The following is a 27,262-nucleotide window of genomic DNA, read 5'->3' as shown; positions in this document are numbered from 1 at the left end:
ACAGTGTGACACTCCCTCAGTATCGTCCCTCTGACAGTGTGACACTCCCTCAGTACTGTCCCTCTGACAGTGTGACACTCCCTCAGTACTGTCCCTCTGACAGTGCGACACTCCCTCAGTACTGCCCCTCTGACAGTGCGACACTCCCTCAGTACTGTCCCTCTGACAGTGCGACACTCCCTCAGTACCGTCCCTCTGACAGTGTGACACTCCCTGGTACTGACAGTGTGACACTCCCTCAGTACTGCCCCTCTGACAGTGTGACACTCCCTCAGTACCGTCCCTCTGACAGTGTGACACTCCCTCAGTACTGTCCCTCTGACAGTGTGACACTCCCTCAGTACCGTCCCTCTGGCAGTGTGACACTCCCTCAATACCGTCCCTCTGACAGTGTGACTCTCCCTCAGTACTGTCCCTCTGACAGTGTGACACTCCCTCAGTACTGCCCCTCTGATAGTGCGACAGACCCTCAGCACTGCCCCTCTGACAGTGTGACACTCCCTCAATACCGTCCATCTGACAGTGTGACACTCCCTCAGTACTGCTCCTCTGACAGTGTGACACTCCCTCAGTACCTCCCCTCCGACAGTGTGACACTCCCTCAGTACTGTCCCTCTGACAGTGTGACACTCCCTCAGTACCGTCCCTCTGACAGTGTGACACTCCCTCAGTACTGTCCCTCTGACAGTGTGACACTCCCTCAGCACTGTCCCTCTGACAGTGTGACACTCCCTCAGTACTGTCCCTCTGACAGTGTGACACTCCCTCAGTACTGCCCCTCTGACAGTGTGACACTCCCTCAGTACTGTCCCTCTGACAGTGTGACACTCCCTCAGTACCGTCCCTCTGACAGTGTGACACTCCCTCAGTACTGTCCCTCTGACAGTGTGACACTCCCTCAGTACCGTCCCTCTGACAGTGTGACACTCCCTCAGTACAATAATGCAAGTGTCAGGCTGGACTATGGGTAAAAGTCAGTGGACTGGGGTTCAAGCCCCGAACTTCTGTTCATTAGGCCAGTGGATAACCGAGGCTGGGGCTGACGTTTCTGTTGCAAGGGATGGGCAAGGAAGAGTGTCATCACTGAACCGCTGTTCTGCAAATAAGGTGGCACATGAATGTGATACCGTACCTGTAATCCAGCCCACAATTGCAATTTGTTTATTAAATTGGTTGTGAAAAAGCACAGAGATTATCCATCCATTATTTATCACTCCATACAAACCAGCAATTATTTCAAGCAGGACTTAGGTCAGTTTCGTCACAGGACAGTGGACTTTTACTGAACCAGTGAACAGAACAGGCAGGATTCAGAATGTGGGCTCTGTTGCCACTGATGTTATGGAACTGGATCAAGGGTAGAACAGAATCCTCCTATTCACTGAGAGATTGATTTAACATTTACTGGACAATGAACACGAACAGACCCTTTGACCCAGCATATTAATTCCAATCATGATCCCATCTGCCTGGCAAGGTACAAGCGCATATCCCTCCATTCCCTGCCTGTTTAACTACCTGTCTAAATGCCTCTTAATCATTAAAATCATAGCTGTTTCCACCACCTCCCCCGGCAGCATGTTCCAGGCACCTGTGTTTAAAATAAAACTTGCCTTGAAAATAGAAATAACAAGCCTGGAACATGCTGATGGAAGCAGATTTGATAGCAACACTTAGAAGCTTTTGGACATTTATCAAGCTTCCAGAAGGTGGTGGAAGCTGATAATAGATTTCTGAAAAGGGTGTAAAAGCCACTGCAGGGCCTATAGACACCTGCAACACACAGCTCCTGACATTCTATGGGATTCCCAATTGACAGGAGGAGGGTCTGTGTTGTACCTCTCCCAATTCACTCACTGTATCCCCCCCACCACATCCTTGGGTCTCAGCTTCAGCTAACATACTTACAGTATTCATGTGAGGATCAATTAGCAAAATCTTGATTGTCAATAATTATAAAGACTTTAAAATTGCTCTTGACTTAGTAAAGTTTCAAAAACACTACATAACTCCAGAGAAGAGATTTGGCCGATAAATTAGATATTCCACTGCTCCGTAGAAGGTCCCTCAGCTGAAACTTGATGACAATTGCAGCAAATTTGTGGTTGCGTTTTTCTCGCTGCCAAATCCACAGGTAACGGCAACTTCTGGCGCTGGCTCTTTGCTAATAAATCCCCTTTACTCGTTTGTTGCTTGGGTCAAAAGGTGATTTGAGGTGGACCTTGGCTGGGTAAGAGACACCCATCCTCTCCAGCGAGTACTCACCATGCTTCATAAAGTCCGTTGTCACCTAGAGAGAGACACAAAGACTAAGGAAACATATGCATCATGCCAAAAAACCTGGAAATGTGTATTCAATCATTTTGACATCTGAAAGCGAGGGCAAAAGTAATTGAACAATGCAAGAGGGCAAAACTAGAGGAGCATGGAGTTTGCAGGAGACCAGAAGGAAATTGCAGAGATTGCAACTTGCCGGGTCCTAAATAAGAAAACTGATGCACACTTTTTAATTTTGGGGTGTTTCTTGATCAGGAGCTGATGCTGGACAGTGTGCCTTAGGCAATGGAACTTCGTACAGTCTTAGTCAAGATGCCCTGAAGAATTATGGATGACCCAAAGTTTATGGAGAATGAGAGGTGAGAGGTTTGCCGTGAATAGTTGAGCAGAGATGTAATAAAGTTTCAACAGCAGTTAAAGTAAAGCAAGATTAATTGAAGATAATTGATCTGGATGATGGAGCAATCAAAACTCATCTCAATTCCAAATGTGGCACAAGGCTGCACATGGTTGGGTGGAGGGAAGCAGTTCATAGGGATTGAGCTTGTAGGTGGCACAGAGAACAATGGTGTGAGTCTTAATAATAGATCTACTCAGCAATAATGGTCATCAGTTGTTGAAGTAAAAGGAGGCAGAGTGCAAAAAAAAACGAGAGAGGGGTCCAAGAGGGAGAAATTAAAAGGAATGGCAAAGAGAATTGGATAAATTCTCATAAACATAATATTTCCAGGGCTTTTCGAAAAGCCTAGTGGAACTAACTAAACAGCTCTTTCAGGGATTCAGCATGGCAGATGAGACAGATCATCTCCTTCTATAGCAGTCAGAATGAGCACAAAGTATAGCAAAGAGGTGTTCTGTCAGACTCTCCCACACCATAGCAACACACAAAATGCTGGAGGAGCTCAGTAGATCGGGCAGCATCTATGGAGGGAAACAGTTGATGTTTTGGGCCAAGACCCTTCATTAGTATTGGAAAGGAAAGAGGAAGAAGCCAGAATCCTCACAGTCTCACTAAGTACACCTAGGCGGTAATCTGACTTCTACTCACCGCACACCCCTCAGGATCCCTCATGTAACCATAAGCTATTGACTTATTGAGCGCAAAAGCAAAATCTGCCCTCCGGATAAGTCCGACCACCTTCCCGTTCCTCCAGATAGCTTCCAGGCCAAAAATGGGAACCTTCCTGCAGGATAACAATCACCTGTTATATCAGCAACTGAGAGAGACTGCATGAGGAAAAACACATTCTGAGCTTTACATCCATAAACGTACAGGAAACATCACCTGGTCAAGAATGGAAATCTGGTCTGCAATAGTCACAATAGGCATTAAAGCATGACGTGTTTCCAGGCCCAACCTGAAGAAGTGGGAGACAAATGCAAAGCAGAAGCCAAGGACTGAAACTCAATGTAATCAGGAGAAGTGATTACAGGAGGTCTGGGATTTGAGTAGGATTGATTATTGGAGGAGATCAGGGGCTAGGACCAAACCCAAACAGGTGGAGGCAGCCAGGTATTCCCTCAGACTTTGGGCACATCTTGCACTGGGTGTCTTGGACAGGAGAGATAGGCTAGAAGAAAGAGGTCCAAGAGGAGGAAATATAAAAAGGGCAAAGAGAATTGGATAAATACTTATAAACTTAAATTTCCCAGGACTATTCATAAAGTCTAATAGAACTAATCAAACAGCTCCTTTAAGGACCCAACACAGGACAGCTGAGACAAATCATCTTCCTCTGTGGTAGTAAAATGTTCATAAAGCAGAAGAGAGAGAGGTTTTCTGTCAAGCATTCCCACACCATAGTCCCAGAAAACATACCCATCAGGAATCTATATGACTTCTGTTCACCACGCTTCACTCAAATTTCTCATTGTAAACTAGTCGTTATGAAATACTCTGCTTTCTGAGTATTTCTTGTCCACTGATCCACTCCCTTCAGTAGAGCTTAAGAATAGTTATGCAGCATTTAAATTGGCTTAGATGCCTTTCAGAGATTCTTGAAAGAATGCTTTCCTATACACTGAAGCACTGACAATGGAAATTGGTTCAACATTAAGCAAGTGTGAGCGAGAACTAGGTCAGAAACTCACTCTTCGATGGTGAAACACGCCAGGCGCTTAAACAGCCCCTGAGTCTTTTGCAGCTCCAGCACCTCTCGGCCAAGAAATGGAATCTTTGACTTCAGTTTGCAAGTGAAAGCGAGCCCAGCTTCAAGAGGAGTGTCATCGGATCGTATGTCAGCGTGCCAGTGTCTGTACCCTGCAACAGGAGCATGGCGACAGCCTGAGTTATCTGCATCTCACAGTTCCACAAAGCTTGGACAGATAGGCAATGCACACACAGGATCTATCAGAGTAACTGACTGAGCCCAGAATATGTGCCACTTAAATCCAATCAGAAGCATGGCGACAGATCAGGCCAGACTTCAATATTCAAGCTCCTCCAGCACTGCCACATTTTCTCAGTACCATTCCTTCCTTGGTGCCACACTCTTTCAGGGTGGGTTAGTGTTGAATGATATCCTCAGGTTTTAGCCAGGCAATGGAAACAACCTTCCTCAGTTTGAATGCTCCTTGACCTACTCCTTGGAAGGGAATTAACACAGGAAATGGTTGGAGTGAACGTGCTTTTGTCATTTGATAGAAGGTTGTTGGAACATGAAATTGGTGATTGATAAATCAAAAGCAGCTGCTACTCTCACATTCACATATTCTCTTATAACATGGGCCATTTGGCCCATCAATGATAATGCTGGTTCTTAGACTATTCCCATCAGTCCCATTGCTCCACTTATTCCCCTGTAACCTTTTCTCTGTCATGTGTATATCTGTTTTCCCTGCCATTAGGGGTATTTACAGTAACTAATTAATCAGAAATAAAGAGATTAGCTTTATTTGTCACATGTACATCAAAACATTCAGTGAGATGCGTCATCTTGCGTCAATGACCAACACAGTCTGAGGATTGTGCTGGAGACAGCACGCAAGTGTCTAACTATATGTCTTTGCAATGTGGGAGGAAACCAGAGCACCCAGAGGAAACCCAGGCAGTCATGGGGGGAACATACTCATTTCAGACAGCAGTAGGAACTGAACCCGTCGGTGGTTACTGGCATTGTAATGTGCTGCAGTGCTTTTACCTTTCTCAATGCTGAGTGAATCAATGGCCCTGTAACCAGCATTCACGATTCCAAACTTGGCACCAGCCTGCATCACAGCACGGTGAACGGGCACACAGGACTCCCTTGGCACGTGGAGTTCCCAGCCCATCTCACCCACAAACGACAGCCTCATAGCCCGCACCTTCCGAAAAAGAACGTTGGATTATTAGGAATTCTCAGGCTCTTGTCAGCAGCAGCTAGAAGCTTATGTAATTATAGGTCTTCGTGGCAATTTGGGCCATTATGCCTGTGCCAGACCTTTGTTAAGAGGTATCCAATTTTCTCTATTCTCCTTGCTCTTGCAAGTACTTCAAGTTTTTATCCAAGTCCTTCCTGAAAGAGGTGATCAAATCTGATTCTACTGATTAGAACTTGTAGCCAATTACAAAACTGTACCCTTGGGAACTGATTCTCTTGGCACAGTGAACTGTTTTCTCCCTATGAATTCCACCAAAATTATTCATAAGTGAGAACAGTCCCAGTTCTTCACAAGCTGCCGTGGGATGAAACTTCTGATATAGAAGTTGTCCCAGTAATGTTCCAGGAAAGAAAAGGTGTAAGGGATAAAATACTTCAATTCATCAACAGTGGAGTGGAGGTAAGAATTCAGATTGACCCGAGTAATGGGAAATTTCACAATGCAACTTTTAGTCACTTGTCGTCTGGGTATCAAGGACCAAAGTGTGTCCAGTGTTCAGTTTGTTTCTATCAGGAATATGAATTTTTCTCTTTGCTGTACTGCATAAAGTCCAGGCATACTGCCGTAACTTTACAGAACCCTCCACTCTCAGTGTGCCAACAACATTAATGTGGAACTTGGAACTGGGGCTCCAGCAAGTGAGAATTATGCACATCACCAGGTGGGCCAGATGCTGAACCATGGAATTTCCAAGTTGACAACGGATTATCAGAGTTTTGCTGCAGCCCCCAGTAGTAAAGGAGTGACTTACCAAATGCCCAGCGGCCTTCACCACCTGGTGTGTGGAGAAGGGAAAGGCCTCATTACTGAGGTCCACGTCGAGAACTTCCTGCAGCACCGTGCGACTGTAGAGCAACAGAGAGAAGGTCACAGCGTGACCTGAAATCCAGTGAGACCATCTCACAACTCCTGCCCCACCTCCCCCATCACATCTACCCCTCCCCCCACTGCCCCAGACCTGGAATTCCAAACACCCTCAGCACAACACTTTGCCCTTTCTGGCCTCTGCCTGAGCCCTCCCAACACAGCTTCAGCCCCTCCTCCAGTTCTGCCACCAACCCTCACTTCATCACTCTGTTTGGTTCCCAGAAGCTCCCACCCAGTCCTTCACTTCCCCAACATCACCAGCCAATAACCCCAGATGCCAATCCTTCGTACTATATTTCCCTCCACCTGGCCCCTCCTAATACTCTTTCAGACCTACCCACTTGTCTCTTACAAGCCCAACTAGCTCAAGACAAGCCACCAAGCCTTTGCGACTCCCACAGTCTCCTTCCTCTACTCACCCCCTCAACCTCACTCATACTTTTTCTACGCGTTCAACTCTGCCATTTCCTCTCCTCTGCCCAGGGCAGCACCCTGCGTCCCTCTGCTCCGCACCACCTTCCCCCCATTGAGACAGCTGCGGCTGATCTCCTCACCTCAGGGGTCCCTGCACACTGATCATCCCCAGCTCCTCCGAGCAGTCAAGCAACTGGCAGTTCAGCCTCTGATCCTGAAGCATGGTGATGATGTGGGAATAATTGTGCTGTGCCACTCCACCTCCAACAGCCAGGTAGTACCCATCACCTGCATGGGAGCACAGCACCGGTCAGATGCCCAGCCACCAAGTATCCAGCCCGAGCAGACAGCAGGAGGTGAGCAATACTCATGCTGAAACAGGGCCTGAAGCCAGACCTGGTTCTAACCTAATTACAGCACCACTCTGATCAAACACACTTCAGCTCCAATGTCACTGCAATTGAATTATTCTTGCTAGTGGCTCTTTAAAAAGATAAAATCTCACAAGAAGCATGAGGAAAGGCACAGCCCTCAAGGCTGGAGCTCTTCAATTGAGTTACTGCTACAGAAACAGACTATTCATGGTGAAAGAAAATTTAATTCTGTTGATCACCCGAAAGCCCCAAGTAAAGAAAACATTTTGTTCATATACAATTGTCTGACCTGCAGTCACTGTCTCAATATTAATGATCAGTCCACAGACCACGACTGTGAGCAGAATCCTTTATCAGCTTGCTGGGTAATAATTACTACAAGGAATCTTCCCTCTGTATCCAACACCAACCATCCCTGCCCCAGAAAGGTTTGGTGGATGAACATCTACTCTGCACATAACCAGTACTATCCATGTGTGTTAGGGCAGGTGGAGATTTTCTCTGACGATCAGTGCTGCATTTTCCCTAGGAAGCTTTGTTGGAAAAGTGTGTAGGGAAATCATCTGAGATCTCTCCTCCTTCCAGTACATTCCCATTTTTTCCAACACAGCAGTAGGAGACCGACAACACTCTCAGACAACCGCAGAGCCCGCAAATGGAGTTTTGTCCTTACCAACACTGAATGAAGTTACAGCTATGAGCAAATACTAGCTCTGAACAGGTATAAACTTACACCGGAGGCACAAGTTACCAAGTTCAAATCCCACTCGAGATACACCAGAATGAAAGCTAACAATCAAATGTTGAATTGTTGGAGGTCATAATATTGAATTAAATATTTAGCCTGAAATCCCTTCTGCTCTCTCAAGAATGGACCTCAAGCTCAATGCTCCATGGCACTATGTTGAAGTGGGACATGGGAACACATCCAGGAGTCCTCATAAATGTTTAACTTTTACAAAAACAGATCACTTGGCAATCAGCAATGCATCATTTGCTGGAGCTTGTTAAAAACAAACTCAGCTTTGTGGCATTTAGGAGGTACATGAGCATACAGAGAATGGGTGGATATGGATTATGTGTAGGCAAAAGAGATTTAGTATAATTTGGCACTGCATTCAGCACAGACATCAGCCTGTTCGTGTGCTGCAGGACTGCCATATTTCCAGCATATTGATAATGTACACCATTCGAAAGTGTACACTGGCCCTATCTCACTACATTCTGGCTCATTTGTTGGGATTCAGTAATTACCTTCAAAGGTAGGAGTGAGTGAAGATCCTTGTGGAGAGGACTCAATGCGACTAACTGTCAGGTCACTCTCTGTCCCACCTCGACTGTTCAGCATACAGGTGTAGACTGTTTTACCTGAAAGTACACCAACAGTCACAGATAACAGATACCTGTACACCACGCCGACTCTGGGACAAAAGGCTGGTGGTCATACTGAAGGAAACATTGTAATGGGAGCTCAGGATAGGTCCATAACCGGGAGGCTGGGTAAAAGGGAGAATGATACACTGGACAAATAAACTGAGAGTTACAGTTGGGAGTCTTTCACTGATGGTGGGAAATAGCCCAACCATGTTACTTTGAGAGCGAGGTAAATGAAGCTAGCAGCTGGGACACACCAACAGAGGCAACTGAGAAGGACATAAAGAAAGGGGTAGCGACAAAGAGCAGAGGAAATGTGGGCATCAGGAATGACAGTGATGAGGAAAGGGAGGATGGGAACAATGTGAGTAACTGAGAGGGAGGGATACAGATTGTGGCAGAGAGGCAATGAGTATATAACATAAAGGAGAGGGTGCATGATGAAACAGCATGTAAAGAAATCACAGCCATTATTACCTATGGATGAGCTGACATCAGCAGTGAACAGCCAATCCGCTGCCTTTTTAGCATCTGGACCCACCAGGTAAAATTTGCCAAAATACGACATGTCAAAAACTGCGACTGCATTCCGGCAGGTCATACATTCCAACTTAATCTGCAACAATACGCAATAGTATCAGCTGGTCCCCTGATGCACCACGGCCCAGGGGCAATGTTGAGACCCCTCCTCATGCTCACTGTTTCAGCCTGGGTTCCGTAAACCCAACAATGTTCGGGAGGGTGCATTTGGACCCTGGGTGGTACAGGGAATTTTTGCCATTTTGGGAACATAACCGTGCCTTCTGTGTTGGTTAAAGGGCAATCAAACGTCACAAGTATGCCACCTGCCACATGGGAAATCCTCAAAGGATGATGAGAGGGCCCTGTGGATGGGAAGTTTGGGAGGTTACAGCGAAGGGGACTTGTTTTATGCCCTTGGCATCAGTGTTGCATTCCTCAATCTCTGTTGTGTTCACATACCCCCCCCACACACACACCTGCATGTACACGGACCCTCTCCTCTCACAAATACAGAATTATTAAGTGACAGTTACTCCACAGGCTCATCTGATTTATTCTGGGCTCTGCAGTCCCTGTTTATTTCATTGGGTTACTGTGGAGACACATTTCTGCTGCTTTAAAAATAGCAAAGTTCTCTGGAAGTGGGTGGCAGTGAAGAGGGAACAGATTCCTACCTGATCGTGGTGCGAGGGAAAATCAAAGGTGTAATCTCCCCACAGCAGCTGGTTGTACTTATAACCCTCATGCCGCTTGTTGTCATAAAATCCATAATAATCATAATCCAGAACCTAGAGGCACAGAAAGAGTGAACAGGACAGAAAGGTAAATAATCTTGATATCTTTTTCTTCCACACTACTTAGTTATTTTTGTAACTTATAATAACTTTATATCTTTGCACTGTACTCCTGCTGCAAAATGACGAATTTCACATTATATAAGTCAGTGACAGTAAATATATTCATGCTGATTCCAATTTATCCCGTTCACAGCAACCTGCAACCCCACCTTCCACATTATCCCACTGGATCTTTCAAACCTCCTGACCCATTGGATTCATCGAGTCAATCTTGCTATTGATCTTGACTCTGCCCCCTTCCACATCACATGATCCTGCCAGTTGCCTCCATCCCACCACGTTGCTTGACCACCAGATTCAACTGGCTGACCACAGTTCAACAGATCTTACACTCCCACCCAATCCCTCCCAACCCCTCACTCAATCTGTCCAACTCTGAACCCTCACCCACTCTCTCTAACCTCGACTCCCTCAACCTATCCCTCCAACTCTGACCCTCTCACCTACTCCAACCACGACCATCTCACCCAATCCTCCCAACACCCTTACCCAATCTCTCCAACCCCAACCCCCACTCAATCCCTCCAACCCCAACTCCTCATCCAATCCCTCTGACCCCAACCCCTCACCCAACCCCTCCAACTCCAATCCCCTCACCCAATCCTTTCAACCTCCTCCCCTCACCCGATCCCCTCACCCAATCCTTTCAACCTCCTCCCCTCACCTAATTCCTCCAACCTCATCTCTCCCCCTCACCCAATCCCTCCAACCCCAACCCCTCACCCAATCCCTCCAACCCCAATCCCCTCACCCAATCCTTTCAACCTCCTCCCCCCCACCTAATCCCTCCAACCTCATTTCTACCCCCCACCCAATCCCTCCAACCCTAACCCAACCCCTCCAACCAAACCTCTCGCCCAATCCCTACAAACTCAACCCCATCACCCAATCCTTCCAACCCTAATCCCTTCAACCAATGCTCCCAACCTCATTCCCCACATCCAATTCCTCCATCCTCAAACATCTCATCCAATCCCTCCAACCCCTATCCCTCACCCAATCCCTCCAACCCTGATCCCTCACCCAATCCCTCCAACCCCCTCACCCAATCCCTCCAATCCCCTTACCCAAATCCTCCAACTCCGACCTCCTCATCCCATGCCTCCAACCACGACCGACTCACCCAACCCCTCCAACCTCATCTCTCTTACCCAAACCCTCCCATCCTAATCTCCCTACCCAATCTCTCCAACCAAGCCTCTCACCCACTCAGTCCAAACTCAGCCCCCTCACCCAATTTTTCCAGCCCCAATCTCTTTTCCAATCCTTCCAATGCAACCTTCTCACCCAAGCTCATTAAACATTTCTGTGGAGAATCTCTCTGTCAGATAAAAAATTCCCTGAAGTTTGAAATTTTAATGTCATTCTGCCCAAAGTCCTTTCAAACCAATTCATACTTCCCCAAAATAATAAACTTTTGTTTCCCAGATCTGCTCTTTGTTCCCTATCTAGTCAAGATTGTTTGTCTTTAGAAATTGCCAATGGAGCTACTCACCGGAGCAGGACCCGTGGGAGTGAACCACCCTGGTCTCTCCCATCCATGTCGCTCTTGGAATACGCACCCCTGCTGAAGGAGCTCCTACCAACACAGGAATGGTGAACACCAGTGTAACTGGAAACTCATTGATTAAAGGAATCTCACTGGAAGCTTCTGTGGAATTACACTCTGGAAAATATCTATCAGGTTTGGAAATTAACCTGGAATTTACCAAAACTGCAGCAACTCTGTACTGCAGGTCCACACCTCATAATGCTACTTCAACGCACCACGCCTTGATTTGTGAGGTGGATGCAGGGATTATAAACAGGGTAGGTGAATGAACATACCTAAGAAAGAATGTGTTAGCATCGGAGAAGGTCCAAAGGAAGATTACAAGAATGATCCCAGAAATCAAAGGGTTAATGTATGAAGGAAGTTTGATGTTTCTAGGCAGGTTCTCGCTGCAGTTCAGAAGAATTTACGGGCATCTCATTGAAACCTGCTGAATAACAGTACTGAAAGGCCTGGATAGAATGAATTTGCAAAGAATGTTTCTAATAGTGGGAGGAGCTCAGGACCAGAGTGCACAGCCTCAGACAGAAGAATGTCCCTTTAGAACAATATTAAGGAGGAATTCCTTTAGCCAGAGAGTGTGAATCTCTGGAATTCATTGCCACAAATGGTTGTGGAGGCCAAGTCATTGGTACCGTTTGTATATTTAAAGCAGAGGTTGATTCCTAAGGACATCAAGGGCTATAGGGGAAGGCAAGGGAATGGCATTGAGATGGAAAATAAATTAGCCATGATCAAATAATGGAGCAGACGATGAGCTGACTGGCCTAATTTTGCTCCTAAGTCTTATGATCTTATGATTGGCACCTAGAATGTGAGTGCTGCAATGCCATAGAGTTGGTGTTGCTGCCACACACAGTTTCATACTGAGCTTTGGTACTACGTGTGTGGAGTTCGCACTTTCTCCCTGTGACCACATGGGTTTCCTCCAAATGGTCCAATTTCTCACCCTCTCATCCTTGGAGGAGTGAGCTCGGGTGGCATTTGATAATGAGGGCAGATAGGTGTTTGGTATCAAAATTCAACATCTATGAACAACTCTATTCATACTCTATTCCATTCTCTCTCCTTCCAATTGACTTCAACCCTCTCATGCACAGTTCTTTCCAATCCAATCTCCCCACAGACTCCCTATCTCCCAGTTTCTTTTCCATCTCCCACCCACTCCACCTGCCCATCATCCACACACTCTTCCCACTGGGTCCCCTCTCCCCACTGTTCCCATCTGCCCACTATACCTCCCTCATTTGGTTCCACTTCTCGTTGCTTAGTTCTTCTATAAGCTGCAGACCTCTCTTGCCTCCACTGATCACCGCCCAGCCTCTGTCACTACCTCCGCTCTACCACCTTGACTCCAGCTACCGATCTACTCCTCCTCAAATGGATTCACCTATCACGAAACAGCTCTCACCCTCACCTCTTTATGCTGGCTATCTCCCCTCTACTCTTTCAGTACAGATGAGGGCGATGACTGTCCATTTCCCTCTGTGGATGCTGCCTGGCCTGCAGAGATCCTCCAGCAGACCAATTTTTACTCACTCCATTCATTCTCACCTAATACCTGATCAGAAGATTTTTTTAATAGAAATCCAGGAAAGAGGGCATAAAATTCCAAATCTATGATATGTTGAAGTGCTTGGGAGAAGGGAGAGAAGTCTGAAATGAAGTAGTAGCTTGCAGGGAAAAAAAAGGAGCCAAGGTGTTTTTTCTTTACAAACTGAGTGAGTCATGATAAAGCACTTCTATATGAAGCATTGTCACAGGAAAGCAGCATCCATCATCAGGAACCTCCACCACCCAGGACAAGCTCTCTTCTTGCTGTTGACATCAGGGAAGTGGTACAGGAGCCTCAAAACTCACACCACCAGGTTCAGAAACAGTTCCTATCCCTCAACCGTCAGGCTCTTGAACCAAAGGGGATAACGTCACTCAACTTCACTCACCCCATCACTGAGGTGTTCCCACAACCTAGGAACTCACTTTCAAGGACTCTTCATCTCACGTTCTCAATAATTATTGCTTATTTATTCATTGTTATTATTCCTTCCTCATTGTATTTGTACAGTTTGTTGACCTTAGCACACTGGTTGAATGCCCAAGCTGGTGCGGTCTTTCATTGATCCTATTATGGTCGTTATTCTATTAAGGATTTATTGAGTACGCCCTCAAGAAAATGAATATGGTGACACCTGTACTTTGATAATAAATTTACTTTGAATCTTAAATGGGTTTTGAAGGGAATTTTACCTCAACAAAGTTCAGAAGTTCTAAGTACATTTATTCTGAAAGTATGCATACAGTATACAATTTTGAGATTCATCTCCTTACGAGCAAACACAAGACAAAGAAACCCCAAAAGAACCATTAAAAAAGACCGTCAAACACCAAATGTGCAGAAAGAAAATAAAATGTAAGCAAATAGCATTCAAAACAGAAGGTATTTGGAAGACACGAAACCAGTCATCTCTGCAAGTGGAGCAGGCCACAGCATCAGTTCATCATAGAGCTGAGTAAACGATGTGGGACCACAGATGCAAGGCCAAGCATCACGGCAGCCAGAGCAGGGCACAGCATCATTTCAGCACAGAGCCAAGTAAACGTTGCAGAGCACCAGGCAGAACCGGCCCATCCCTTGCCTCCAGTCTCAACACCCTGACCTTTTAAGCACCTGGCACTTAAATGGTCCAAACATCAGGTCGTTCCTCCCTTTCGGACAGCTCTGAGGCCTGGACCCTGCCATACCCGGTCTTTCCAATTCGGCTCAGCTCTTACTGGTGGATTAAGAAACAGATGCAGAAATTGGCCATTCAGCCCTTCATGCTTGATCTACTCTTCAGTGATATCATGACGGATTGTCTACCTCAGTACCACTCCCATCACTAACCCCATATTCCTCAATATCTAAAGCTCTGTGCCTTCCCTCATGGTCAGAGAATCCCAAAGATTCATTGTCCTCTGGTGAAGATCTTTCACATCTCTGTCCTACATGGACAATCACTAATGTTTAAGACAATATCTCCCGGATCTGGACAACCCACCTGAGGGAAACATCACCCTTCCATTCAAGCTTTGCAAGAGCCTCATTTGTCTCAATGAAATTACCACTTATTCTTCCAAACTCTGGATAGTGGAGGGACAGTCTGCTTACCCTCTGTCATACATCAAACCCATTGCTCCGAAGATCAATCTGGTGAACCTTGGCTAGGTTAGAAAGACTAGACCTGTCCCATACACAATATTCTGGATGCCATCTCCTCAGGCCTCAATAGGAGGCAGACATCTTTATTCTTCTACCCGAACCTGCTCGCAAAGAACGTGCTCTTAATCACTGGAAATACCTTCCTGTTAACTTTTGATGAACCATGAAGAAGTTCCTCTGAAAGCCAATGTCTTTCAATGTATCACCACTTAAAAACAAAATTCCACCTATTATGTACCCCTAGGGTTCATAATTTCTGTGGACTGTCACTTTAAAACGTCGGGAGATTGAGACACTGTTTGAGCTGCTCCAGAGAGAGAGGTGGAGTTATTTGACGGACAATCGATGTTATGGTTTCTCTGCAGCTTGTTTTGAATATACAAGGACACACAGACACACACAGTTAGAGTCAAGATGGATTCGGTCAATGGAAGACACCAGTGAGTCGGTCGCTGGTTTAAACTTTCAGTAGCCCAAATGGGGTGAGTTTAGATCGATTCTGATTATTGATAAATGACCCTCACAAGTTTTCTGCAACTAGAACAAGTTTGCAGGAAGACAAGAGAGGAGAGATAGGTTTGAAACAGAAGAAACCTAGTGACAAAGAGATCACTGTTTGGGCTCTCTCTCTAAGTAGCCCTTGAGGGTGAGTTTGTTTCTATTCGACTACGGAAGTGTGATTGTCACTTAGTTAATCCACAGGAGTGGGCTCTCTGGTGAGGAGAAAACCTTTGTGAATACCACATGTGTATTTACCCTTTGACTGGGTGTGGTAGTTCACTGAAGAAAGGCATCCCTGTGGCAAATCACTGTTGAAGTTATTTTGTATGTCGATGAACTGGGTAAGTGGCTATCACGTTGTGTGTTTGGGGTAACCTTGTGGAATCTACCGGTGTGTTGACCCTTGCCTGGGTGGTGGTTCCCTTGAAGAGGGTCCCCATTGTGATCAGCTACTGTTGGTGATAATCCATACGTGGATTCTGTTGGAGTATCCTGTGGCCACCACTTTGAGATGACCCGTAGCTGAATTTGGGTGTGGTACCACTTGTGTTGAAAGGATATTCGTTGAAGATCACTGTTGGCGTTATTTTGTGTGTGGAGTGGAACAACTTCAGAGATAAAACCTATGACTATTGTTATTTTGTATTGCTGTCGTGGAATCTGGAATATCAACGTAATTGCCTTCTCACAACATTCGCCTTTGGATTATAAACATCTTGCATTAATTAACCTGTGCATCTGAACTGAACTTTCCTTACATACCATCGTAAGACCATATCAATTACCACCTGGGGTTTTATATTTACACACCCATATATGCATAAACTCTGCTAACCTGTTTGATTTATCTAGTATTATATTACTGTATTGTGTAGTTACTAATAAAAATAGTGTTAATAAACTGCAAAAACAGACTCCAGATGTGTTCCATTTCTGCTGGTTCTTTAACCCGTTACAGGGTATGTAACACACCTTTCTATTTTTTCTACTATTAGTAGATGATCTCACATCTTTCCACATTAGAACATAGAACGGTACAGGCCCTTCAGCCCACAAAGTTGTGCCAACCTCTTAACCTACTCCATGATCAATCTAACCCTTCCCTCCCACACTGCCCTCCATTTTTCATTCCTCCATGTGCCTTTTAAACAGTCTCTTAAATGTCCCTAATGTACCAGCCTCTACCCTAATGCATTCCAGGTACCTACACTTAGTCTACAAAACCTACTTCTGACATCACCCCTATACTTTCCTCTAAATCACCTTAAAAATATGTCCTCTTATATTAGTCATTACTGCCCTGGAAAGAAGGCACTGTGTGTTCACTCTATCTCTATTGCCTATCATCTTATACATCTCCATCAAGTTGCCTCTCATCATCTTTAGCTCCAAAGGGATAAGACTGAGCTTGCTCAAACGTTCCTTTTAAGACATTTTCTCCAATCCAGGCAGCAACCTGCACCTTCTCTAAAGCTTCCAAGATCATATTCCATCTGCCATGCCCTTAGCCATTCATTTAATCTGCCTCTAATTCTTGGAGTCTTTCTTCAACTTTCTCCTAGTCAACACTACCCCCGAACCATAACTCCGCTATTATATAATCTAGAAGATCATCACACACTTAAGTGGTGTTTCCTGGTAATGAAGTAGACAAAATAATTGGATTATGGCGCCCCAGGTTGTGCTGTCTGAGACACATACCCTTGCCACCCCACTCCTCCACACATTTGTCCCTCCAAGGATGGTCGAAACTGACCTGATGCAGTGGATCGAGCCTCATGTTCCTCCCAGCGAGAGGTTCATCGTGGGGGAAAACCACAGCGTAATTCTTAGCATAGGATTCATGGCTTCGCTCACGGATCCAACGATTGTCATTGGTCATTGAGTGATGGAAACGGCTGTGCCAGCAAAGAAGCGTAAACACATCACCATTCCCCAGTCTAAGCCCTGTTATTCAACAGATGATCACTGCACACCACTGGAGCCCAGGTGACAACATTGCACATAAACGCTTAAACAGCCTCGGGCCTTAATTCCTGCCGATTGCATGGGTTTACATAGATATGAGGACTTTGGTCAGATTGAATTAGAACATGAAAATGTCCCACACACACTGACCCTCGCTGAGGGAGGGGTCCCACAGACACTGACCTTCACTGGGGGACGGGCCCCACACACACTGACCCTCACTGGGAGACGGGCCCCACACACTCTGACCCTCACTGGGGGGACGGGTTCCACACACACTGACCCTCACTGAGGGATGGGACCCACACACACTGACCCTCACTGGGGGAGGGGTCCCACAGACACTGACCCTCACTGGGGTCGGGTCCCACACACACTGACCCTCACTGGGAGACGGGTCCCACACACACTGACCCTCACTGGGGGACGGGTCCCACAGACACTGACCCTCACTGGGGGACGGGCCCCACACACACTGACCCTCACTGGGGGACGGGTCCCACACACACACTGACCCTCACTGGGGGAGGGGTCACACGCACTCTGACCCTCACTGGGGGGACGGGTTCCACACACACTGACCCTCACTGAGGGATGGGACCCACACACACTGACCCTCACTGAGGGAGGGGTCCCACAGACACTGACCCTCACTGGGGGAGGGGTCCCACAGACACTGACCCTCACTGGGGGACGGGCCCCACACACACTGACCCTCACTGGGAGACGGGTCCCACACACACTGACCCTCACTGGGGGATGGTCCCACACACACTGACCCTCACTGGGGGATGGTCCCACACACACTGATCCAGACTGGCGGAAGGGTCCTTAACCGGAATTCGATGCACCACGGAGCGGGGAAGTGGATGAATGGATCTCTGTGTGTGGGACAGGACAGTCAACAAGGGAGTGATTATGGAGATGACGAATTCTCTGAACACTGTTCAGCATGGAAGTTGAGGGACTTTATCTGCAAATCACAGGGGTAAGGAAGACAGACTGGGTAAAATGCATTCTGTCTGTTTACTGTCCACTTACCGGATGTCATAACCATACATGTCCTTCTCTGGATGACCGTGAGTGACCCAGTTAGCGAGCTCCTTCCCACAACCGCCCCCTAACATCATACCTGTGCAGGGGAAACCAACAGCTTCACTTATCTCACGAACAAAAGGCTGGTCAGCACAGTTTAATCTTGCAGTCTCACTGCGCGTTTGCTTCGACATGAGCAGCGGAGAGGGTGAGCAGTTGCTCGTTCCTGAGCGCCAGCGTCCATCTCGGACCATCTCTCCTGGGCCCAACACCTTGATGCAATGGCAAAGAAGGCACGCCAGCGGCTCTACTTCATTGGGCGTTTGAGGAGATTCGGTATATCACCACTGACCCCAGCCAATTCCTACCGACGTGACGCAGAGCGCACTCTCAGGGGTTGCACCAGTGTACGGGATCAGAAAAAGCTTCAGAGGTTTGCAAGCACAGCTGGCTCTATCACGGGCACCGGCCTCCCCAGAAAGGGAGCCTCAGTCAGGCAGCATCCATCACGAGGGATCCTCACCATCCCAGGACATTACTCCTATCATGGAGGAGGTACAGGAGCCTGAAGACACACACTCAATGATTTTGGAACAGCTTCTTTCCCTCCACCATCAGATTTCTGAATGGCCCACGAACGCTACCTCATAATTTTGTTCTCCTTTTCGCACTGTCCATTTAGTCCTTAGGTATATTTGTTATCGCTTTTGAACATTTTTACGTATTGGACTTCACCGCTGCCGCACGATGACAAATTTCACAGCATATGTCAGTGATAATAAAGCAGATTGGGATTCTGACATTGAGACATCGCTGGGGTTAAAGGGAAGCGATGGTAGTTTAAGCACAGGCTCTAATTCAAGAGGCAGCAAACCAGACTGAGTCAAAAGGTGCTGGGTATATGTCCCACCCCACAGGATTCAGCCCATTAGCCCATAAGCCCACTCAAAGCAGCATGCTGAACTGGCGTCGCCTGTGGGACATTGGTACCTGAGGATCTCCTACAACAAAGGGTAGTGACGAGCAACCGATAGCACTGCCTCAGTACTGACGCAGCGCTGCACCGCGGGAGCGCCAGGTGGACAGCCGGTAGGGCTGCTAACACACAGCTCGGGTGATGGAAATTCAACCCTGACCTTTGGTGCTGTGCCTTGCGCAGCTTTCACGTTCTCCCTCTTCCTGGATCAAGTCAACCAAATCCTCCGCCTTCCTTCCACATCCCAAAGACATGTGGGTTTGGGGGTTCATTGGCCCCTATGCACTTCCCTAGTGAGTAGGAGAGAAGTAGAAACTGCAGGGAACTGATGAGAATGCGGGGAGAATTAAAGTGGGACTTGAGTAGCAGTAGATCAAAAGGGTGCCCGACACTTTGAATCTAAAGCAACTGTTTCCACAATCTGTGAGAGTACCGACGGGGTGTCACACTGTCAGAGGGACAGTGCTGAGGGAGCGTCACAGTGACAGTACTGAGGGAGTGTCACACTGTCGGAGTGACAGTACTGAGGGAGTGTCACACTGTCGGAGGGACAGTACTGAGGGAGTGTCACACTGCCCAAGGGACAGTATTGAGGGAGTGTCACACTGTCCGAGGGACAGTACTGAGGGAGTGTCACACTGTCCGAGGGACAGTACTGAGGGAGTGTCACGCTGTTGAAGGATCTCTACTGGCAGAGTACTGTGCTCTCAGAGAAGAGCTAAGAGAGTGCCTCAGTGTTTATAGCAAGACTGCTGCACATGGTGGGACAGTGCTGTACTGTGGAAGGTACATCTGCCGTTATGGGAGCTCTTTGAAAGAAAGCCAGCACATAGGTGTTTAAGCTGGGGCTCAGATCCCATCCACACAGGGATAGCAGCAACTCAGAGTAGGTGTGCAGAGGTTCTGCTTGATGGAATCTCAATGCCGCAGTGGAAGGAACTGGAGAAAAGCTGCACTACCCAGCGCACTCACCAGCACTATTGAATCCACATCCCAGGAAGAAGCCTCTGAGTTCCGGAGCCTCACCCATCAGTGGCTTGTGGTCGGCGGTGAAGGATTCTGCACAGATAAGACAGCATATCAAAAGATTCTGTGTGTTTGCACAAGAAATGCAAAGTACATCCGACATATAGCAGTGCCCACTGGTCCCCAATCCACCACCAGCTCCCTGCCCCTTCACTGCCGCATTCACATCCCTCAAAGTTGGACAGCACTGAGAATCGTGGCTGGGACAGAAACCTCCGAAACAGCCACGGTCCCAATCTCCTCTGCATGCAATAGCTCCATCTAATGGTCAGTAATTGCAAAGAAAGAAAATAATTTCAAAATCCAGCTTTGACCATACAATCCGAATAAACTGCAAGAATACTCGTAAACAGGTCCAGTTATCCCACTGTACAGCAACGCACCCCGTGATGGTGGATAAGCAGACAGCCAGGATCTCATTACTAACAAACACATGTGACTGTCCTCTGACAGTGTGACACTCCCTCAGTACTGTCCCTCTGACAGTCTGACACTCCCTCAGTACTGTCTCTCTGACAGCGTGACACTCCGTCAGTACTGTCCCTCTGACAGCGTGACACTCCCTCAGTACTGTCCCTCTGACAGTGTGACGCTCCCTCAGTACTGTCCCTCTGACAGCGTGACACTCCCTCAGTACTGTCCCTCTCACAGTGCGACACTCCCTCAGTAATGTCCCTCTGACAGTGTGACACTCCCTCAGTAATGTCCCTCTGACAGTGCGACACTCCCTCAGTAATGTCCCTCTGACAGCGTGACACTCCCTCAGTACCGTCCCTCCGACCGTGCGACACTCCCTCAGTACTGTCCTTCTGACAGTGCGACACTCCCTCGGTACTGTCCCTCTGACAGTGTGACACTCCCTCAGTACTGTCCCTCTGACAGTCTGACACTCCCTCAGTACTGTCCCTCTGACAGTGCGACACTCCTCAGTACCGTCCCTCTGACAGTGTGACACTCCCTCAGCACTGTCCCTCTGACAGTGCGATACTCCCTCAGTACCGTCCCTCTGACAGTGTGACACTCCCTCAGCACTGTCCCTCTGACAGTGCGATACTCCCTCAGTACCGTCCTTCTGACAGTGCGACACTCCCTCGGTACTGTCCCTCTGACAGTGTGACACTCCCTCAGTACCGTCCCTCTGACAGTGCAACACTCCCTCAGCACTGTCCCTCTGACAGTGCGATACTCCCTCAGTACCGTCCTTCTGACAGTGCGACACTCCCTCGGTACTGTCCCTCTGACAGTGTGACACTCCCTCAGTACTGCCCCTCTCACAGTGCGGCACTCCCTCAGGATTGTGTCAACCAAGTGGAAAACATGTAAATGAGAAACATGCCCCATGTTATCTACTGTTGGCCAAAGTCTTACTGGGCCTTAATCGGCCCATGGAAGAAAGGGAACTGAGATCAGCAAGCGTTACTGTTGACGATTCAACACTTGAGGAATGAGGAAGCATAAGACCCTGACTCTCACTCTGTCAAGTCCTCAGTCTGGCTACTGAAGATTAGCTTCATACCTGGGCCACACACAGTTGATTTCACCCCGGTCGTTTCCAGTACAGGGATGCGATTGATAGCTCCCTCAATCAACTGAGTAAAGACTTCCCAATCCAGGTCAAACAGGCTGAAGGCAAACTTATCCACGACCTGTATTGAGAAACTATGATACTCAACGGGTCCACAGCAACAAAGCCATTCAGTTCATTTCACCTTTTGACAGATCGTGTACCTGCTCCTCCTGCAGTTAAACTATCTCACTCATTTATTCACCTCCCACACCTCATGTGTACTTCCACTGTTAGCCCAGTCTCCATGTTGCAGGGTAGTTAAAGCTTAAAAAGAGGACATTTGATATAAACTCATCCTTTCGGGTGTTTCTGCTCTGTTTGCCTCTCCTCCTGGCCCCCTTCATTTGACAACTTCAATATTCCAGGAGTTTTCCATTCCTCTCTCCCACGAAAACATCCAACTCATCCTTCAGAACATCTTGGCCAAATACTCCTTTGAGTATTAAGTTTCACATACGCCACATTATCTGGACATAGATTATTTTTCCTTTAACTCTTGACTTATCAATAGCTATGTTATGGTCCCAAACTCCCATTTCATCAGTGAAGGAAAATACCTTCACTACATTTACTGCATTTAACTCTTTAATTATCTTAAAGACCACTAGCCAGTCATTTGGAGATTTTTTTCCCATAGGGAAGAGGTTCACATCTACTCATTTCCTCATGGAATACTCTCCCCATTCTGATATAAATTCCCACAAATCCTTTAAGCCTCTTTAAGCAGCAGATAACAAGAGTCCTGCACAGCACTCGCAATGCATTGTACTGAGTTCCTATTCAGGTCACTGACTTCTGACCCCAAAACAGACAGTCATGTTCGATCTCTGTCATGGGAAGAGGAGACATTGTGAACAGAGGAAAAGATTCAAGACTCTCTGGATCATGATCACTCAAAGCAGAGGGTTATTCAGGATGATACTGAAGACCTCGGGTCCACATGCCAAGGACACAAAAAAACCCAGTGTAAATGATGGCAGGAGGGCATCACTTTCCCAATTAGTTACCCCTCTGTCCTGTCAGCCACCTCTTGTCCGGCTTGTGAAAAGTCTGCAGATCCCACATGCACCCCAACAAGCACTTCAGGAATTCACGGAATGGGAATAGAATCAAGTCACCTTTGTTCCCAGGGGACTGAGAAGGAGGAAGTAAAGGTCTAACATAACCGCCCTATCCCTGGGTAAGCATCTCAGTAGTCTAAGCACAAGAGATTCTGCAATGCTGGAAATCCAGAGTTACATGCACAAAATGCTGGAGGAGACACTGTCCTGAAGAGACATTAACTCTTTATTCCTTTCCGTAGATGCTGCCTGACCTGCTGAGTTCCTCCAGCATTTTTGTGTGTGTTACCTCAGCATTCTTTTGCTTTTTTGCAGCCTTATTTATCTCATGTTGCCACATTTAGCATGGGAACATGTATCAGCAGGCTCAGGGACAGCATCAATCCTGCTGCAATTAGACTCCTAAACGGACCTCTTGTACGACAAAATCAATCTCTTGAGCTTTCAATGCCTTCACCGTGACTCTTGCACTTTGTCTACCTAGAGTGCACTTTCCCTGTAACTGTAACACCATTTTCAGCATTCAGTTTTGTTTTCCTTCCATACTAACTCAATCCAGTTATGTACGGAATGATCAGTCTCGATGGACTGCGAACAAACCTTTGCAGGATATCTCACTGTACTTGTGACAACAATAAGCCAATATCAATTACCAGTTGCTGTAAATTCAGTCTCAAATCTATTCTCCTCCTGTTTTTAGTGATCTCCCTGCCTCTTCTCCCATTACTGTACCAGGAGAAAGGTGATTATCCCATTATCAATCAAATAACTTCCAGACCAGATAAAGAGGAGTTTGATGCCTGTTAGTCTTTCTCCCAAAGCACCCCATCTCACAGTTTTTCTGGTTAAAATTCACAAAGAGAATTCTTACCTCTTCCCAGAAGTTTGGATTTGGTTCATATCCACCGACAGACAGGGCATCGCCTTGGAGACGGAGATACACTGAGGCATCGTGATCCCGAACATTCGGCATGTTCTGGGAGCAGAAAGAATACACACCAAAAGTTGGCTTGGGATACAGGTTACCCACACACAGACTAATGTTCCTTCCATAGTCTAGAGCAGAGTCAGGTAAATCTCCTAGCCTTCCTCTCCAGCAGAAACCAATCCCACCAGATTTCAGTGGGACATGCGACACTGTATTGAGTCTCAGTGAGGTGCAGTAATCAGTAACTCCACTGCCCACTAAGGGAACGGGTAACCAGTCAGTGAGAGAGCAGCTGCGGATAACCACAACACCCTCACTCTTATCCAGAGTCATTGGAAGTTCGGCGAAGCTAGGATCTAACAGTAGTAAAGAGCCCATTGATGCTTTTAGATTGCCCCGGCAATGAATGATCTGATACCAGCACAGCCCTAAACCCTGGGAAGCAAGCTAAAACTAACTCCCTGTTTAAAGGAATTAGTCAGACTGTATGGCACCTAAACATACTCAGACTGTCTTGTCACAATCACATTAGTGTCAATATGGAACCAAGGGAGCAGAGCCCCTGGACTCCAGCAAGTACCTGGATTCCTTCGATCCGCTCTGTGACCACATATGCATGGCGCATGGCGATAAGTGGAACGTTAACCCCAGCCATTGCCCCCAGCTTCCGAGCCCATACACCTGTTACCAAACAGAGCAAGTTAGCTTTGCCCAGCTCACAGCCATCCTAGCAAAGCCTGCCCTCTGCTGGTCAGACCGCAGTGGCGCTGCTCCAGCAAATCTCTCAGGTCTGAGAGGGCAATCAAGGGAAGCTCAGTGCAGTTGGGGGTGGGGGGAGCATCAAGGAGAGATTGAGGGACAAATATGACATGAGGGAGAAATATGACACAGTCATTCTGAAATATTAAAGCGCTATCCATCACATCTCAGACTTATCCACAACACAAAATATCACATTTGATTATATATCATATTTACCCAGCTGTCTCATCTCATGACAACCCCCTTTTCCATGATCCGAGCACTATAGCTAACCTCATTGTTGATGATGGCCGAGGACTCTCTGGAATCTGGCACGTCAAAATGGAGCCCTCGCTCTAAACAAAATCAGGTGAATGGCCTGGAGCAAAAAGACCATAAAATACAGGCAACACACATCAAAGTTGCTGGTGAACGCAGCAGGCCAGGCAGCATCTCTCGGAAGAGGTACAGTCGATGTTTCGGGCCGAGACCCTTCGTCAGGACTAACTGAAGGAAGAGTTAGTAAGAGATTTGAAAGTTGGAGGGGGAGGGGGAGATCCAAAATGATAGGAGAAGACAGGAGGGGGAGGGATGGAGCCAAGAGCTGGATAGGTGATTGGCAAAGGGGATATCAGAGGATCATGGGACAGGAGGCCCAGGGAGAAAGACAAGGTGGGGGGGGGGAACCCAGAGGATGGGCAAGGAGTATAGTCAGAAGGACAGAGGGAGAAAAAGGAGAGAGAGAGAGAGAAAGAATGTGTGTATAAAAATAAATAACAGATGGGGTATGAGGGGGAGGTGGGGCATTAGCGGAAGTTAGAGAAGTTAATGTTCATGCCATCAGGTTGAAGGAGTCAATATGGGAGCAGAATTAAAGCCTTTCAGTCCATCACATCTGCCCTGCCATTCAATAGTGGCTGTTTTTTCACTTCCCCTACCTTCTTCCCAAAACCCCTGGTGAACCTGTGAAATTCTTTACCACGGAGGGCCAAGTCACCAGGCCCTCCGTGGTAAAGAATTTCACAGGTTCCCCACCTTCAGGCTGAAGGCATTCCTCCTTATCTCAGTTCTAAAGGGCCACCCCTTCGTCCGCAGGCTGTGACCTCGGATCTAGACTCCCTTACTGATCGGAACATTCTTGGGTAGGCTGGAATACACCACTGGACGGGACAGTACTAAGCAGGAGCTTCAAGCCACAAGGGGTGGCACTGAGGAAGTGTGCAACTCACCTGTGTTGATGGAGGGAGAGGGAGAATACTAGATCAGATACTAACCACACCCCCTGGCAACAATTGTGACGCAAGATGCCCGATCCCTGCCACAATACCTGGTACTCCTTCGAGTTCTGACGCAAGTCTCAGGATCCAGAGTGCCCTCTGACCTCGGCACCATCCATCACAAGCAAAAATCCTGTCTGACCCCTGATACGACCGAAGACCCGCAAGTGACACCGACGTAAAAATGCAAGGCACTTTCCAACCCTGATTCACCTATAACGCACTTGCCTGTTGGCATCTGGGAGAGGGACTTGCCTTGGGGCAGTCCCAATATTTGGGGCTCCTGGAGGCAGCAATGAATTTTAACATCACATGCACTTGCTCACTTTATCCCAAATTCCCTTTGTGACTTAAAACCTACAGCATTAACCCCAGTCTCAAATATACTCAGCATCAAAAAGTCTGTTGGATGAAAACGTCCTAATATTCGCATTCTCCAGGATTAAATTTCTTTTCATGGAGTCTTGCACTGAGAAGGTCTCCTTAATTCCAGGCTCTCAATGTCCACCAGCCTGGTCCACTGAGAGATTTCTACTTTCAAAGGGATTGCTCCTTATCTCAGTGGCAGGGGATCTTGTTGAGCAGAAATTCCCCACTTTACTATGTTAACCAGAATTCAGAAGGACTTTTTTGTCTATGAAACTCTCTGAAGGGCACCACGGCGCGTGGTGGTTAGTGACACTATTACAGCTCGGGGCGATCCAGAGTTTGGAGTTCAATTCCAGCACCGTACTGTAAGGAGTCTGTATGGCCTCCCCGTGGAATGTGTGTGTTTTCCCTGGGCGCTCCGCTTTCCTCCCACAGTACAAAGATGCACCGAGTAGTTTAACTGGTCATTGTAATTAGGTTAAGGTTAATCGGGTTTGTCGGGGTTTTTTTGGGACGGTGTGTTTTGAAGGGACAGAAGGGCCTACTCCGCACTGTATTGCTAAATAAAAATAATGGGAGATACTGGACTATTTTTTTCCACGTGAATCCATTGTGCATCAATGGCTAGAAACTGTTTTCCAGGTTAGCGAAACCAGCCTTTCCCTCGCTCTCTCACTGCGTCTCACCTGCACAGTTAATCACACATGTCGTTTGGATTGTTCCATAGTCCGTGTCCACACCGCTGACCCGCCGAATTCCAAAATCGTCCACTTTCACTTGGATCCCCGTCACCGGACAGTTCTCGATCACCTCGAGAGAGATGAAGCAACCATAAAGTTGTCACAGTGTACAGACCTTATCCCTGAACCAAGGGCCCCGACGTGCAACTCCACACCTCAAATCCCCTACAACACAATTCAATACCCCAGCAGCACAACACAACAACTGCTTCCAAACTGAGACGAAACTCAGGAACACCCACCACCCCTCAAACCCAGAAACAGGACACGAGAAACC

At 47.2% G+C, this 27,262-nt stretch overlaps 1 protein-coding gene across 8 annotated transcripts in view; it reads right to left on the bottom strand.

Annotated features, from left to right (window-relative positions):
• Window positions 1-1,138: 1,138 nt before the first annotated feature.
• The window catches only part of sardh (sarcosine dehydrogenase), a 59,865-nt gene continuing 33,741 nt past the window's right edge, over window positions 1,139-27,262 (bottom strand). For 6 of the 8 annotated variants that reach the window (XM_072240490.1, XM_072240486.1, XM_072240488.1 and 3 more), the window contains 17 exons: window positions 26,932-27,055; window positions 24,439-24,539; window positions 23,802-23,906; window positions 21,819-21,948; window positions 20,249-20,335; window positions 18,307-18,397; window positions 17,054-17,195; window positions 11,541-11,624; window positions 9,863-9,976; window positions 9,144-9,282; window positions 8,547-8,660; window positions 7,059-7,206; window positions 6,389-6,482; window positions 5,418-5,580; window positions 4,369-4,537; window positions 3,326-3,461; window positions 1,139-2,290 (listed from right to left, as the gene is read on the bottom strand). In XM_072240490.1, the coding sequence (XP_072096591.1) occupies window positions 2,165-2,290; window positions 3,326-3,461; window positions 4,369-4,537; window positions 5,418-5,580; window positions 6,389-6,482; window positions 7,059-7,206; window positions 8,547-8,660; window positions 9,144-9,282; window positions 9,863-9,976; window positions 11,541-11,624; window positions 17,054-17,195; window positions 18,307-18,397; window positions 20,249-20,335; window positions 21,819-21,948; window positions 23,802-23,906; window positions 24,439-24,539; window positions 26,932-27,055 (2,067 nt within the window). In that variant the 3' untranslated portion in view covers window positions 1,139-2,164. The remainder of the gene's footprint in view (window positions 2,291-3,325; window positions 3,462-4,368; window positions 4,538-5,417; window positions 5,581-6,388; window positions 6,483-7,058; window positions 7,207-8,546; window positions 8,661-9,143; window positions 9,283-9,862; window positions 9,977-11,540; window positions 11,625-17,053; window positions 17,196-18,306; window positions 18,398-20,248; window positions 20,336-21,818; window positions 21,949-23,801; window positions 23,907-24,438; window positions 24,540-26,931; window positions 27,056-27,262) is intronic. The other 2 variants (XM_072240485.1, XM_072240491.1) reach the window with 2 other exon arrangements.

The sequence above is a fragment of the Mobula birostris genome, chromosome 22 (genome assembly GCF_030028105.1).
Source record: "Mobula birostris isolate sMobBir1 chromosome 22, sMobBir1.hap1, whole genome shotgun sequence".
Taxonomy (NCBI): Eukaryota; Metazoa; Chordata; class Chondrichthyes; order Myliobatiformes; family Myliobatidae; genus Mobula; species Mobula birostris.
The sequence above is the reverse complement of the archived record's forward strand: the minus strand, read 5'-3'. Positions and strand labels throughout refer to the sequence as shown.